Source organism: Cucurbita pepo, chromosome LG03 (genome assembly GCF_002806865.2).
Source record: "Cucurbita pepo subsp. pepo cultivar mu-cu-16 chromosome LG03, ASM280686v2, whole genome shotgun sequence".
NCBI lineage: Eukaryota > Viridiplantae > Streptophyta > Magnoliopsida > Cucurbitales > Cucurbitaceae > Cucurbita > Cucurbita pepo.
The window spans coordinates 12,193,775-12,209,443 of record NC_036640.1 but is presented as its reverse complement, the minus strand read 5'-3'; the positions used below and the strand labels follow the sequence as shown (position 1 = coordinate 12,209,443).

Genomic DNA, 15,669 nt, shown 5'->3' with positions numbered 1-15,669 from the left:
TTTTTTTTTTTTTTTTTTTNATCTATAACCGGTTACTTTTTAGTTTGTTTTTCATCATATTTCTTTGCAAGATTTCAGCCTTTATCACTCATGATATCCGGACCACTAACTCGGTAAGGAAGGTTCTTTACTACAACTCTTACAATTTCTTATTCTTTATCGGCTTTATGGTAAAAGAACTTTCTATATATATCTAATTGGATGGCTAGGAACGAGGAAGAAGGAAGGAGAAAAGAGTGGAGTAAGAGAAGCGAAAGACACTTTTCAACTAGCTCAAACCCACCTGTTAGAGTAAACCCACCTGTTAGAGTAGCAAGCTGGTTACCGCTTGAAGTCGAAGGCGGGAAAGGGGTAATGCTTAGAGGATTGGACGGGCTTGCTTATCTTAGTCGCCCCGCCTAAGGTGGGTACACGGGAGGGTGAAGGCGAAACAAAAATCACGGGAGGGTGAAGGTGAAACAAAAATAGAATGGACTGATTCGCCTTCCTTCAAATATTGGACCGGGAAAAAAAAGGGGAGAAAGTAAAGCCTTTCGCATCTCATATTCACTTTGATTTGAGAATAATTTTTTTACTCCAAAAGTTGGTTGGCCCCAAAAAGAAAGAGAATCTCATCCATTAGAGGATTATCTTCTTTGTTACATTTGTCAAACTTATACCAACGAGAAAGTGATCGCATTTATTTCCAAGGGGTAAAACCATTATTTAACACCCTCAAACTCTGTCTTTAAAAGTAAAAATCATCATATTTTTTGGACTATATCTGCTGCTGGTCATCAATACCAACTACATTATTGAATGAAACCATTGTGTACACGGAAGAGATATGGACTCTCTCCTGCAACTATACAACACAAAATGACAACAAGCTTTCTTTCGTCACCCTGCTCTTAAAGTCTTCTTAACCAATCACATCACCCTCTCTCTATCTCTCTCACGTATAAAATAAAAGAAAAATAAGAAAAGAAAAAAGAAGTAAACACACCTGGAAGGCGCAAAACTCTAAACTCCAAATAAGCTCTCCAGTCCAAATTGGATCAACAAGCCAATTGATCTCTAAATTGGGAAATTTCTTCAAAAATTGGAAGCCTTCTAGATCTCAACGGCGACCATTGGTTCATCACCAACTGATCAAGTCCCTCGATGATGAATCCATCTTCAGTAAACGACTTGTTTGCCGATTGGGATTCTTCCAATTCCCTCATCAGTTCTTCGGCTCGTTTTCTTGATTTCTGGTCGTTGGATCCTGCAATCTTGTTCTGCAGCACTTGTTCCAGCACTAGCCTTGCTTCTGAATGTCGAGATTGCTTCATCAGGCACAGGCTCAAGTTACAGGCCTTGTTTGCATCTGGGTCTATGATTTGGGCCTTTTGGTATACGGCTTCTGCTGCTCTGTGGTTCTCTTGCTGCATATACGCCCATCCCAAGTTACCCTGCAATGGCGGAGTTTCATGTTTTTTAATATCAAACTACAAAGCCTTCATATATATGCAAGACAGTTAAGATTTAAGCTTTTCCTATGCCATTGGAGGCATCTTTTGTTTATTTTTTAGTTTGGTTTCTGTATGTTTAAAAGTTTCCTTTCCTTCGAATAGAAGGGGAGTGAATTGAGGGCGGTCTGTTCATACGGTTAAATGAACACGACTCTCCACAATAGTATGATATTATCTCCTTTGAGTATAAGCTTTCGTGGCTTTGTTTTGGGCTTCCCCAAAAGGCCTCATACCAATGGAGATAGTATTCCTTGATTATAAACCCATGATCATTTCCTAAATTAGCCAACGTGAACTTTCATCCGACACATACCAGTATCCTTGAAGTCTCTTGCCTGATGGTGACCTGAAACTTCTTTCCGTGAGAGCGAGCTGTCTTTGTGGGCTTTCCATTGAAGGCTTCTCCTTGATTAATCATCCGAAGTTTCTGCTTCAACAGATCTATCTGCTCCTCAACTCTTCCACATTTCTGCCAAGCATGTCAAAACGACAACACATAAGTTTTCATAAATGCTTTCCACAAACATGCAACTTGAGGAATTTTGAATTTGAATAATTTTTTTAAGTAATTAGCTCTAAGGGGGTTAAGACATTATATGATTTTGACTATCAAAAACACAGAAACCAAATCTTTTGTTTACCTTGTACAAGTCAATGAGAACATTGTCCAATGACTCCTGAGCTTGTTTGGAGCAGCGATCCCTGAAAGAATTTATGGCTTCAATGGCTTCTTGTGCTCTATCTTGCTGTTTCATGACGACTGCCATGTCTTTCAGAGCACTATCTACTCTATCTCCCGCATTTATTGCCTTCCAAAAGAGGACTATGGCTGCTTCTGGATCCTTCTCAACGAGCTGAATTTGCAGAAATAATAGACAATTCGTTAGAAAGCAGGAGTCAAAAGAAACGTAAAGCACAATCAACACAATATTCTATGTTCTAGTCCAATTTATTGAGAAGGGTTAGGATGACGTTGGCTAATTTAAGAAATGATCATGGATTTACAAGTAAAAGAATACATTTCATTGGCATGAAGCCTTTTGGAAAAGTACAAAATAAAGTGACCTTATGTTTAAACTGGACAATATCATATGTAGAGTCGTGATTCCTAACACAATCTCCTATTCTAATTTATTTTAGAATTCAAATTTTCTCAACTTAAGAATGAAGAGCATTTATGAATGAAGAGCATTTATGAAGGAAATGGAGATGCCAAAATTGGGACTGTAAGCGTTCAAATATAATTGCAGATTCTTGAATTCTTTATTTAAATTATCAAAATAGTTCAGATGAGGTTCATTTCAATTATACCTCGAATTTTAAAAAGTTTCATTTCAATCCATTATAATGAGAACAATATGAAACTTCAATTCCCTATAACAATGATCATTTATATAGTTCAGCAGATTGAGGATAAATGAGGTATAGCAAGAGTCAAAAGTTTCCAAATTCGTCCGTATAAAAGCTATTGGTAATAATGAACTGAATATCCTTTTTCATGGTTATCGACTGAAAATTTTCCGTCTCAGATTCATTTTCTAGAAAAATCGGTTTTCCTACTGATAAACAAGTTAATCAACATTCAAAACGGATCTTATTTGTACTGCGGAGAAACTAATCCAACACCAAAACCGGCAGAAACTCGGTGCAAACAATAAATATACATCCATACACGGAACAGAAATTGAACGAAACGAGACATCAAATATAAAAAGCAGAGAATTATGATCCTTACAGTTCGTTATATGAACTTGATGAATTAATTCCAAGTTGAATACCTGGACGTGTTTGGCTCGAACATAGGGACTATCACCGGCAGGAAGCTTATGAACAACATGAAATGGAGCTTCCAAGTTTTGATCTCCTTTCTTCCCGTCGCTCATCGTCCTTCCCGATCAAACAAAACAGATTCAAAATCCCCTCTCTCTAAATTAGAAAGATTTACACGCACTTTCACGTTCTAAAAGCACAAAGCAACCATTGATCTAAAGAGCGAAACGAGAGAATTTTCATATCTCTAGAGGTCGCAACAATGGAGGCTTTCGGGTTCGTATTGACGTTTTTGCGCGTTCTTACAAGGGGATGAAACTAGACGACACCCCGTCCAAGTTCATTAATGTATTGTAAGTCGTAGTAACGAATCAGAATTTGACACGTGGCGCTTACCTTTTCGAGAATTACAAATACAAGTAGTTAGGATAATCCTCCCATCTACTCTGCCAACATCCATTTTTTGTGGCATTTTGGTGAAACCTCGTGAAAAGACACTTTAGTCCCTCAATTTTACCCCTAATAATTTAAAATTTAATATACTTTCAATAAATCTTAAAAAAAAAATATATATATATATATATATATTAAAAAAATCAAATAAATATTTAAATTAATAAATGAACGTTTTGTTTTTTTAAAATGATCGAGCACTCTTGCGCCGAAGATGAACGGGGCTAAGCGATCTGCCGAAGCTGTGGGATGTAAAAATGCATCGGTAGGGGAGCGTTCCGCCTTAGAGGGAAGCACCCGCGCGAGCAGTGGTGGACGAAGCGGAAGCGAGAATGTCGGCTTGAGTAACGCAAACATTGGTGAGAATCCAATGCCCCGAAAACCTAAGGGTTCCTCCGCAAGGTTCGTCCACGGAGGGTGAGTCAGGGCCTNGTGGGGGCTGAAGATGAGCGGGGGCTAAGCGATCTGCCGAAACGGTGGGATGTAAAACTGCTTCGGTAGGGGAGCGTTCCGCCTTAGAGGGAAGCACCCGCACGAGCAGTGGTGGACGAAGCGAAAGTGAGAATGTTGGCTTGAGTAAAGCAAACATGGGTGAGAATCCAATGCCCCCAAAAACTTAAGGGTTCCAAGGTTTGTCCACGGAGGGGGCCTAAGATCAGGCCGAAAGGTGTAAACAATGGACAACAAGTGAATATTCCTGTACTACCCCTTGTTGATCCCGAGGGAGAGGCTAAGTTAGCCAAAAGATAGTTATCTGTTGTTCACGGATGCAAGGGGGTTAAAATATCTATTATTTATATTTTATTTATATTAGTAAAATGTATTTAATATTTTTTACGTTTTAAAATAATAAAGTGATGCCTGGTCTACAAAAGGCTTTACTTTTACTTTTTCCCACAGGACGAGGACGAACACATCGCCGCCACGTCAAGGAAACGACAGGTTCCTCGTGTCGGCCATATTGGCCGACAATCCAAACACCTAAACGACAGGCCGGCATAAGCAATCAAGACAGGAAAAAACCTTATCTCAGGCTTCGATTAGACCACCAAGCTGATTAGATTTTGTTCATCATTCTTTTTTCTGGTAAATAAAATAAAATATAAAATATAAAATTGACATTTTTAAATACAAAATATACACGAAAATATTACCCCATGAGCTTGTTAATTAAGAGAACAATGTAAGAAGTGAAAGTAAATGGTGTAAAAATTGTAAAAATTCACAACAGTGTGTTATTCTTTCTACCCGGGCGATGATTTCCTACAAGAATTTCTTCCTTCAAAGTAAACACGAATCGATGAATTTTTAAACGAGTAAAAACTATTTCCTACCTCGTATCTGTTCTTCTAATTTGTTTTGAATGAGCCTCTCACCGGTGTTTCGACTTCCTTTGATTCGATCAATCACGGCGACTTCTCGCTTTCTTTGCTTTGTTCTTTTCCTGCATTTTCTTTTTCTTTGCTTCAGCGGTAACCCAGGTGTAATCACGGGGGATGGCGAATGGGTCTTCGAGAGTTTCTATCCTACTGCTAGAAACACTGGACGATGAACTCGTGCGTTGATACGGGGCTTTTATCCACTGAAACCAAGATGAACTCGAGGCATTTGTGGCGGAAGGGCTCTCCCTGCCTGCTGCTGCAGCTGTAGGGCTTGATGGGGGCGTTGCGAACTCGTCCACCGGTTGAAGTTCTTCATACTTTGTGAAGGTAACAATCACTCTGATGGTTGGAACCACAGGGATGGCAACCTGTATAGAAAGTACAGCATCAATAACTAACTTAACTGAAAAATGCATTCAATCATCCTACTTGCTACCTCCAGCTCGAAACGAACACGGTTTTTCATTAAAAAGAAAAAAAAAACTTCACCATGTTTAAAACTAACGATCGGGAAAGGAAGAAAATGAAAATACGAGTAATCTGACTCGATCTAGCCAACAAATGCCAGAAGGAAATTACTTCTTCATAGCCATCAGGCTGTTCTCGTTCTATGAGTAATGCTATGTGCAGATTGACCAGCCATGATTCAATAACTAACTCACAAGAGCACTGATCAAAGTAACTCATTGGGTATTTAATTAACGCCCTGTCTATCTATATCTATATTTGTGAGATCTCACGTCGGTTGGGGAGGAGAACGAAACACCCTTTATAAGGGCATGAAAACCTTTCCCTAAGAGACGCATTTTAATAACCTTAAGGGAAAGCCTAAAGAGGACAATATTTGCCAACGGTGGGCCTGGGCCATTACCATATCTATATCTATGTATCTGTATCTATATCTATATATGTATAGGTATATATATACACTAAGAAATGATGAGAAAAATTCAGATATCATAGTCTTACTAGCCTCAGAACCATGAAACTTGAGATATTGAGACCAGTAGGTAGGTGTAACACCAGAATCAAACATTATCGACTCGTAAAAGCTAGAGATAACAAGTTAATTATCGGGCTTTGAACGGCAATAACTTAGAAGCGCCACATCGACAGGGAGACGAGCAAAAAGAGCAGGCTTGTGAATGTAAAATCTAAAATATTCAGATCGATCCAATGCTAGCAGACTTCTCTACGCATGCCATATGCAAAATTTCACTTCCCAACTATATATTGAGGGAATACTAGAACCAAGCGAACAATTAAGAAAAAATAACGTGAAAAACTATCTTCCAGTTTTGCTTCGTTAAATATAAAATTCAGCTCAACATAACAAGTACAATACCTTGACTGGAAACGTTCCCAGTGGGAGTTTTGTGGTAAGCAGTTCTCTCAAACGCCGAACCGCCTTGACCTTGTTAGCTAAAATATCCAGCAATGGCAATAGTTCATCGGTTTGTAGAGGAAAGTTCGGAGAGAGCCAAAGAACGGGTCTTAACCCTTTCTTGTACTCGTTTTCGTGACTCCCATCCTTATGCCGATTTTTGCTCTCAGAAGTCGAAGAGGTAGCTCTCGCTTCCCTTCCTCTTCGGTGTTCAGAGACTATCTCAACAGAATGTCTTCCAGGGATGCTGCTATGATTTTCGGTAGGAGAGTCCCCTAGAAGATCACCTACCTTATCATCCATAGAAAGGGAGCTTCTTGGAGGAGCAATCTTCTTTTGTCCTTCGTTTTTGCTATCCCGTTTCCTCCATCCCCCGAACCATCCTTTCTTTTCTGGTCGAATCTCTCCATTTCTACATCCATTTACATCCTCGACAGGAACTTCCCTTTGTTCAACACAACTGTGCCGATGCGCAATAGTCCCGTCACCATTCTCAGAAGAAGCCAAATCAGTTGAATCTAATTTAAGTGCATTCTCAAGTTGCTTTCGTTCATCCTCGGTTAAAATGTCAGCAAACTCCTCGCTCTCAGTTTCATTTTCATTACATGATGTGAAGAATTCATCATCCGTCATTGCCCCAGGGACCCTCCTGGATTTGATACTAACGACCACATTATGCATATCGTATACTTTAGCTTTCCAGGCACCCACCAATTCGGTTTTCTCCTGGCGCCTCCAAGTCAACTGGGGCAAAAGAACAGCCTGAGTGACGTCAATCCCGGGTCTAAATATATTAGTCCGAGACATTGCTGTCACTTCTTGTCTAATCTCTTCTTCAGTTGCTTGAGCACCAGCACCGTCCAAAGCATTCATTACCTCCTTCTCCTTGTGTGAGACCATACAGAGTGAACCAGAAGGTACTTTCCCATCCTCAGTCCCATCGCCAAGAAAAAGAACGCTCTGGTCGGCACGTTGGATCCTAAATCCATCAAAACCAGCCAGTGTCATATCTGCCCTCAAGTTAGCACCTCTTTTCCAAATCTTGTAAGTATCTGAAGGAGCGATTCTAGATATGAAAGGGATCACCGAACTCTCGAAGTGGAATGTGATTTCCATGTAGAAATCCTTCATTCTTCGCATAGTCTCAGTCAAGCGAGGCAATCTCCGACACCATTTTGCCCAAGCCAAAGGCTGGTAGTGCCGAACAATTATCATAGCAATCCCTTCTTGTCTACTGCAAATTGCTTCCTGAAGTGCACTCCAACCATTCTCATTCTGCAAGCTCCAATCTGCCCCTGCAACCATAAGCATTTCGGTAGCAGTCTCATCCCCAAGCTTTACAGCCAAATGCAGTGGAGTATCCCGATTCGGGACATCTCGACAATCAACCATAGCAGAAATGGCCTCAGCCTTGCTTTCCTCAGCTAATGAAGCAGCCTCAGTGTGAATCTCAGAAGGATTGCAAAGCCGAGGAAGGCCTGCAAAGATTCTCTTGAGATTGGTATAATCTCTGGTGGCCACAGCCTTGTGTACCGGACTATGCACATACTTCGAAACATCGATACCAGCCATGGCTCAAGAACATTCAAAATCAACAGTCATTCAACTCAAAAACTCAACAGAGATCAAGAATCACAGGGGAGCACACGAGCAAGGACATAATGATTAAGTAGAAGTAGATTCAACTATGAAGAATAACCCCCAGATCATAATTATCCAACAAAAAGAAGAATTCCTTGAACCCTTTCCGAAGTTCCAGCAGCCACAATTGACTACACCAGACCGTCACGAGAAGACAACCGACAGCCCAATAGAAAACGTTGACGCCAATATCATACAAAGAAGAAAGGTTTATCAAATGGGCCAGTGGCAATATCCTTCAATTCAAGAAATCTCACCTTCTCCTCCTCCTCCTGTGTGCTTCTTCCATGACCCCTCGAGAGACCAAGATTGCAGGAAAAGAGCCAAAACCCCACCCTCTCTCTCTCTCTCCTCTCTTTCTCTCTCTACAAGTAGAAAAAGAACATAAGACCCTTGTGATCCAATCCAGATCAGACAAACCCAAAAACATGCATGTGGGTGCGTGAAGCACGAATTATAAATTGGAAGGGAAAAAAAAGAACAAAAACAATCAAAAGCAGCCGAATCTGTAAAGAAATGGATAAAAATATGTAAAGGAATCAAGAAAAGAACACAGGAAAAAGCAGGAAAACCCCACCATCCAAGCAATGTTTGTATCAAAAAGACGAACAACAAACAAAAAAATGGTCGCGCAAGCGGTTGGTAGGCAGACAAAGAAAAATTGAAACAGCGAGATCTACGAGAACGTAGAATTGGAGAAAAAATAGTACACGAAAGGGGATTTGGGGAGGTTTTGTCAAAGAGAACAACGCGTTCAAAAATCAAATGAAATCAAATGCATAATAGAAAGCGAAAGAAATTGAAATCCAAGGGTTTTATCTCTCGATAATTTTACCTTCACGAACTGAAAGATTAAGAGATAAGAACACAGCGGAGGGTAAACCGAAGCCGGAAGAACACAGATTGTCCAAAATGGAAAGTCGCCATGTGAGCCAGACTTGCACTTCTACTTCCTCTTTCTTCCTCCTTTCCCCATTCAATTTTCTATTAATTTTACCAAAATTTAGTAACAGACCAAAACTTTTAACACCCTAATAGGTTTTTTTTTTTTTGTTACTGTTTAATTTTTTTAATATTCTTTAATTTTAATATTTTTTTTTAAATAATTGTTTTTGTGCCCTTTATAAAATAAAAACAAATACAAATTAAAAAAATTAATAAATTTTGACTTTTAAAATGGCAATTAGTGCATTAATCTGTTGATTAGTGATTGCTTAATAAAGAAGGTTTCAATTACTTTTTATTCTAAAAAATTTAAGAAATTATTTATTAAAAAAAATACGGTTTCAAATATATTTGAACGTTTATTTATTTATTTAATGAAACGCGTGATTTAGGAGAAAAAAATAGAGCGGAAAATAAAACGCTAGTGGGCTGGATCCGCACCACTCTAAATTTTTTATTGACTTTAATTATTGTATTTATTTTAAAATTTGAATATTTGTCACCTGATTATCCAACGTGATTAAAGCCCTAAATTAGTTGTCACAGCTAATTATGCTTTGTTTATTAATTTAGTTTTTTTTTTTTTTTTTGTACAATTTTAAAAAATTAATTTAACCTGGAAGTAAATACTGTAATAATTTTTAAATTTAATATTTAATTTGAGGAAATTTAAAATTTAGAGTTTAAATACTTGCGATTTAATCACTTTAAATATCAAAATTTATTTATTTTTTCTTTAATATTTTATATAATATTTATAAAACATAAATAAATAGTTGAACAAAGAACCCGTAGTAGAGCGACAGAGGCCCACTAAGGAAAGCCCACTTAGAAAAGCCCATTTGATGGTTCGTCTGTTAGATTTATTTTAATTCAATGAAAAAGTATACTTATTAATAATAAATAAAATCTCATAAAATTTTAATATCAAATATTATAAATATTATTTATTTTCGTAAGGATATTAACGGTATAATTGAATTTGATTGTAAACCCTATTATCCGAGTGATCGAGTTGACTTCTAATAAAAAACAATAACTTTTAATCTAAATATAATTTTTTATTTAAAAAAAAAAAAATTAAACTCGTCTCATACTAAAACGTTTCTATAATTCAACCTTTATAGTCTCAATTGAATATATTAAATTTGTGTGGCTAATATGAACACAATTAATATTTTATTTTATTTATGGGATGGAACTTTGATGTCAAGTGGGACACGACTACTGGACCACCCTCACCAGCGTTCTATCCATTTCGAATCACCCGCAGAGGCACATGGGTCTTGGGCTCAAGCCCCTAACCCGATATCATTATAAATACATAAAATTTAAATCTATACATATTATACATTTATTTTATCATAATTTGCATTGTCGTCACCTGATAGAGGAAAAAGTCGAGGCCACAAAAACTTTATTTCATACATTAAATTATCGTACTTTGCATACATTTAAATAATTTCCTTATTTTAAGTCAATTATTTTACGAGTCTCTCCCATATTCTCATGTAATTTATTATTATTTTTACATTTTTTAAACCATTATGTTTATCCATTTTAATTTAAATATATCTTTTATTTTAAAAATGAAAATATATTTGTTATGGCATAAATTTCAAACTAATTATTTCACTCTAAAAATTTAACTGGGACTTAAAATACACTTTTAAAATTTAATCATTCTAATTTTATTTTAAAAATTTTAAAAAATAATAAAATCTACAAATCTTAAAGGTGCACCTAATAATTATCCCATTGATTAATTAACGTATTTAATACTAATAATTACAAAAACTCCATTGATTAATTAAATATAAAATTGAATTATTTTTTTTAATGATATTGTTAAAATTATTCGTTCATACAAATAAAATTGTCCAAACATAAATTTAAATGGTAATATTCATCAAATCATTTTAGTTAATATTATAATATTTTAAATTATGTATACTTATACAATAACTACATGTGAATAATAGGTATTAAATTAAATAAATAAAATTTATAAAATTATACCCATGTGAATTAAATAAAATAAGTCTCCAAATATTAATTTCTCACTGACTCATTGAGTATAAAATTAAACTATATAATTGAATAGTTTTTTTTTTTTTTTTTTTTTTTTTTTTTTTTTTTTTTTTTTTTTTTTTTTTTTTTTTTNTTTTTTTTTTAAAGTTATGGTTAAAATTATTCGTTCATTAATTTTAAAATAATCAAATAATTTTAATTAATATTATAATATTTTAAATTATGTATATATATTGAATAAGATAAGAATTATACCCATGTGAACTAAAATGGAATAAGTATAATGTGAATAATTAATGCTAAAATAGTATTAAAAAAGGAAACTATGGATAAGTTGGAATTTTTTTGTCCTTTCTCACCGTTGGTGTGTGTGGGACACAAACTACGAGTGTCCACTGTATTTGTCCCATGGTTTTGTCTTTATATATATTTTTTAATTTTTAAAATGATAATTTATGTCTTATCTAATAATTTATATTTTTATATATGTTTGACGACAATTAATAAAATAATTAAAATGTATTATTAATATAAATTTTAATTAAAAGACTAGTAATCAATATTTATAAGTAAAATTAAAAATTAAACTAAGTATTATCAATATAATTGAAACTTAATATTTTATTTAAGAACTTAAATGTAAAAGTTTAATATTTAATATAGTTGATTAATTAAATTAAAAACAAGTTAATTTTTAGAAAAAGAAGGAATAATTAAAAAAAGAAAAGAAAAAAAGAAACCGCTCACAAAGCCAAGATGGGATCGTTTACTAATAAGATTCGATGTCAGCACTCTTCTTATTGTTCTCGAACGAGTATTCTCCTGCCTCCCTGTTGCTATCTAGCATTGTAGCCGCAGCCTTCTTAAACCCTGATTCTGCCGCTGCCGCTGCCGCTGCCGCTGCCGTCCCTTTCCGGCGCCAAAATGCAATCGGCGATCATAGCTCCGTCTCCACGCGCCATCCCGTTCACCACAGTCAGACCACCTGTCCATACCAATGTCCGACGAGGTCGTTCCCTCTTTGTCAGAGCCTCGACTTCTAATGTCACTACGCCATCTCCGCCGCCGCCGGTGTCCGTAGACTCTCCATCTCCCAGTTCCCCTGGCGTTCAAAAGCTTAACAAGTACAGCTCTCGCGTTACTGAGCCGAAGTCCCAGGGTGGCTCTCAGGCGATTCTACACGGCGTTGGTCTCTCCGATGACGATCTCAAGAAGCCTCAGATTGGGATTTCGTCGGTATGGTATGAGGGCAATACATGCAATATGCACTTGTTGAAGCTCTCCGAGGCTGTCAAATATGGGGTTAATGCGGCCGGCATGGTTGGCTTTAGGTTCAATACGATTGGCGTTAGTGATGCCATTTCCATGGGGACTAGAGGCATGTGCTATAGCTTGCAGTCGAGGGACTTGATTGCCGATAGCATTGAGACTGTTATGAGTGCTCAGTGGTACGACGGAAATATCTCCATCCCTGGATGTGATAAGAATGTGAGTTTTCGTTCATTTTCTTCCCATTTCCAGCTATTTTTTGCACAGAATCTGGTCGTCTTTTTCATCTTGCTTACTCATATTTGCGAACTGGTTTTGAAATTTGAATTGCTTTTCCCCTTTTCATTTCTCTGTTTTCCTTGTGCCATTCCCGATCGATTAACCTCTATTGTTAAATTTTGACATCGGTTTGCTGTGTAAGCTTATGTAAACTATTGTGCATACAGTTCCTCTGTTTAGTTCACTCCTGAAATCTTAGTCAAATTAAAACGAAAACAGGTTAAACCACATCTTTTAGTTTTCAAAATTTGGTGACAGTCTTAAAGACGTTCTTTAAGATTAGAAAACAAAGAACAATGTTAGGAAATACGCACGATTTTTAATATTACAAGAATGTTATATCTTAGATTTTATCGACAATCATTGAGTTTGATCTAGTAGGAGGTAAAGAAAAATCCTTGGAGAAATATTGGTTACATGTCTGTAAAATTGACCTTACTAAACGGGGTGTGATCTTGTGTGGGCACCGGCTTCATTTTTTTTTTCTTTTTCTGATTAACCAGCATGCCGTTTTTTATTTCACCTTTTTTTGCATGAAAATTTAGAAGTCAAGTTACAAAGAAAAGAGAAAAAATCTCCATGAAAAGCATTAGAAGATTTTCTTTTTCCACATTACAACTGTGTACTGATAACTGGCTATTCTACAGATGCCGGGAACAATAATGGCGATGGGTAGGCTGAATCGACCAAGTATTATGGTTTATGGTGGAACCATCAAGGTTTGGGACTTGGATTTTGCTCATATCCAGGACTTGAATATAATCTTTCAATTGATTCTCATGTTTATCATGAAGCTGGTGTTGTGTCTTACTTCTAAAACTTTGCTAAAAGTTCTTCACTTGTAAATGGTCTGTATTTAATTTAGCACAATGGAATGTGTTCAATTCGTGTCTTCGATTCCTTGCATTTTTTTTCTCACCATCTTTATCAGAGTAGAACTACAGAAGATGATCAGTTTCAGAGCCTTCACATTTTAAAGTATCATTACTGAGTTTGTTGCTAATAGCTGCATGTTTATCATCCTCCTACTTTCACTTAGACACTAGTATTTTGTCCTCATTTGAATTCAAGCTAATTAGTGCAAGTTTCTGAAGTTGTTTGTAATTTTACATTCTTTTCTGTCGTTTTTTCTTTTGCAGCCCGGTCATTTTCAAGGCAATACATACGACATAGTGTCTGCATTTCAGGTACGTGCATATTAAAGGCAAAGTATGAGAAGTTTTCATTTTTTAGTTATTTCATTCAAAAATCTTGAAATTTATTTATTTTAACATATTAAGTTATTTATGCATTAAAAGCTCGTTATGTATATGTCAAATGCATGAACATAACTTTCTTTCAGGGACGATTTCTCTGGGTCTGCATAAGCATGCAACTGCTGGAATTAGTACTTTATAAAAGTTTGCATGCATATATGTAAGAACAAAAAGAATATGGAGCATGGTCATTTGACATCTTTAAGAAATTTAAGAAAATAGAAAGTAGGTCATTTGACATTTTAAAGAAATTTAAGAAAGTAGAAAGTAGGTCATTTGAATTTGTTTGTATGTGATATCGAGCTGTATATGTTGATGCCTGTTTAAAAAAATCTTAATGACTGCGTTCGTCAAATTTGTTCTTCCAAATTTTAAGTTTCCATTTAACATCTTTTAATTATGGTACTTAGGTATATGGAGAATATGTTAGCGGGTCAATAAGTGATGAGCAGAGGAAGAGTGTTGTCCGCAACTCCTGCCCAGGGGCTGGGGCTTGTGGTGGTATGTATACAGCTAATACAATGGCTTCTGCTATTGAAACCATGGGCATGTCTCTTCCTTACAGGTAAGCTATATCTCCAGTCCACAACATTAGTTTGGAGCAAAGATATTCTCAAGATTTATCCTATTTCTTATCTGATTCATGTTTCCTAAAGCTCGTCAACACCTGCTGAGGATCCACTAAAGTTGGACGAGTGCCGTTTAGCTGGAAAATATCTTCTGGATCTATTGAAGATGGATTTGAAACCACGGGATATTATTACGGAAAAATCACTACGAAATGCAATGGTTGTTGTTATGGCTTTGGGTGGTTCCACTAATGCAGTGCTACACTTGATTGCTATAGCAAGGTGAGGAGAGCTTGATGTAAAATTGTTCATCGACGTTCTACTCCTTTTACTATAGATATCTTTGTGGGCTAATGTAATGATTCTTGGCAGGTCTGTTGGTTTGGATTTAACCCTTGATGATTTTCAGAAGGTTAGCGATCGGGTTCCCTTCCTTGCCGATCTTAAGCCTAGTGGAAAATATGTAATGGAGGACATTCACAAGGTCTGGAGTTTATTTTCATCTCATTGCCAGTCATATAAAATGCTACCACTAGTGCTTATGGTTTACTGTAGTATGTACGGGTGCAACAAGTTTACCATCATGCTTCTTGATAAGTATTGAATATTTGTTTTGATAGATTGGAGGAACACCTGCAGTCATTCGCTATCTGTTGGAGAACGAACTTTTAGATGGAGATTGTATGACTGGTATGTTTTAGCAAACACGTCGATGGCATTTGCAATTTAACTTCTATTTCCATTGGTGATGTTATTTTTTGTTTTCAGTTACGGGAAAGACGCTGGCCGAAAATGCTAAGCTTTTCCTACCTCTATCTGAAGGGCAGGTATGTTGGCTACAATAGAGGTGAAAATCTGAAGGAACACTTTATAACTACCTTTTATGCTTTGAATGCAGGATGTTATCAGAAGCTTGGACAATCCCATCAAGGAAACAGGGCACCTTCAAATATTATATGGAAACCTTGCTCCCGAGGGTTCGGTGGCTAAGATTACTGGCAAGGAGGGGCTATATTTCTCTGGTACCATTTACTGAGCTTTCGAGATGCTTTATGAACCAAAAACGTTATTCACAGTTAAAATTTTGATTCATCTTTGCTTTTAAAAAAATGAGGAAACAACGAACTTTTCATTTAACAACTGCTTCGCCCTCGAATTGTGGCTCTGAATCTCATCATTTATCAGAACGTACATCTT

The 15,669-nt window shown here is 36.4% G+C and overlaps 3 protein-coding genes and 1 long non-coding RNA gene across 5 annotated transcripts in view; 2 read left to right on the top strand and 2 right to left on the bottom strand.

The window, feature by feature from the left end:
- The first annotated feature begins 53 nt into the window (after positions 1-53).
- On the top strand, positions 54-912 carry LOC111791643. The gene is made up of 2 exons (XR_002814667.1): positions 54-113; positions 210-912. It is a non-coding gene; the product is annotated as an uncharacterized LOC111791643 (long non-coding RNA).
- On the bottom strand, positions 770-3,540 carry LOC111791642 (protein SULFUR DEFICIENCY-INDUCED 1-like). Its single transcript, XM_023673049.1, has 4 exons — positions 3,272-3,540; positions 2,135-2,347; positions 1,807-1,962; positions 770-1,433 (listed from the first exon to the last, which is right to left on the bottom strand). Exons 1-4 carry the CDS (start codon positions 3,374-3,376, stop codon positions 1,038-1,040), a joined length of 870 nt encoding a protein of 289 aa, XP_023528817.1. The 5' UTR covers positions 3,377-3,540; the 3' UTR covers positions 770-1,037.
- Positions 3,541-4,845: 1,305 nt separating this feature from the next.
- On the bottom strand, positions 4,846-9,121 carry LOC111790965 (ankyrin repeat domain-containing protein 13C-like). 2 transcript variants are annotated; one of them, XM_023672111.1, is made up of 3 exons: positions 8,381-9,121; positions 6,444-8,254; positions 4,846-5,466 (listed from the first exon to the last, which is right to left on the bottom strand). In XM_023672111.1, the coding sequence occupies exons 2-3, from the start codon at positions 8,052-8,054 to the stop codon at positions 5,119-5,121; spliced, it is 1,959 nt and encodes a 652-aa protein (XP_023527879.1). In that variant the 5' UTR covers positions 8,055-8,254; positions 8,381-9,121; the 3' UTR covers positions 4,846-5,118. The 2 variants fall into 2 exon arrangements, with proteins under 2 accessions (XP_023527879.1, XP_023527878.1); XM_023672110.1 differs by having other exon boundaries at positions 6,444-8,488; positions 8,959-9,121.
- Positions 9,122-11,890: 2,769 nt separating this feature from the next.
- LOC111791403 (dihydroxy-acid dehydratase, chloroplastic-like) overlaps positions 11,891-15,669 on the top strand; it is a 6,904-nt gene continuing 3,125 nt past the window's right edge. Inside the window, exons 1-9 of the mRNA XM_023672727.1 lie at positions 11,891-12,587; positions 13,295-13,366; positions 13,787-13,834; positions 14,314-14,468; positions 14,560-14,754; positions 14,845-14,956; positions 15,093-15,162; positions 15,241-15,299; positions 15,371-15,494. Coding sequence (XP_023528495.1) covers positions 12,024-12,587; positions 13,295-13,366; positions 13,787-13,834; positions 14,314-14,468; positions 14,560-14,754; positions 14,845-14,956; positions 15,093-15,162; positions 15,241-15,299; positions 15,371-15,494 — 1,399 coding nt within the window. The 5' untranslated portion in view covers positions 11,891-12,023. The remainder of the gene's footprint in view (positions 12,588-13,294; positions 13,367-13,786; positions 13,835-14,313; positions 14,469-14,559; positions 14,755-14,844; positions 14,957-15,092; positions 15,163-15,240; positions 15,300-15,370; positions 15,495-15,669) is intronic.

Coding starts and splice junctions, on each gene's coding strand:
- LOC111791642 (XM_023673049.1), bottom strand. CDS start 3,376: ATGAGCGACGGGAAGAAAGGAGATCAAAACTTGGAAGCTCCATTTCAT. Junction 2,348..3,271: donor TTCGAGCCAAACACGTCCAG/GTATTCAACTTG, acceptor CTGCAAATTCAG/CTCGTTGAGAAGGATCCAGA. Junction 1,434..1,806: donor AAGAGACTTCAAGGATACTG/GTATGTGTCGGA, acceptor CCGCCATTGCAG/GGTAACTTGGGATGGGCGTA.
- LOC111790965 (XM_023672111.1), bottom strand. CDS start 8,054: ATGGCTGGTATCGATGTTTCGAAGTATGTGCATAGTCCGGTACACAAG. Junction 5,467..6,443: donor TGGGAACGTTTCCAGTCAAG/GTATTGTACTTG, acceptor CTTTCTATACAG/GTTGCCATCCCTGTGGTTCC.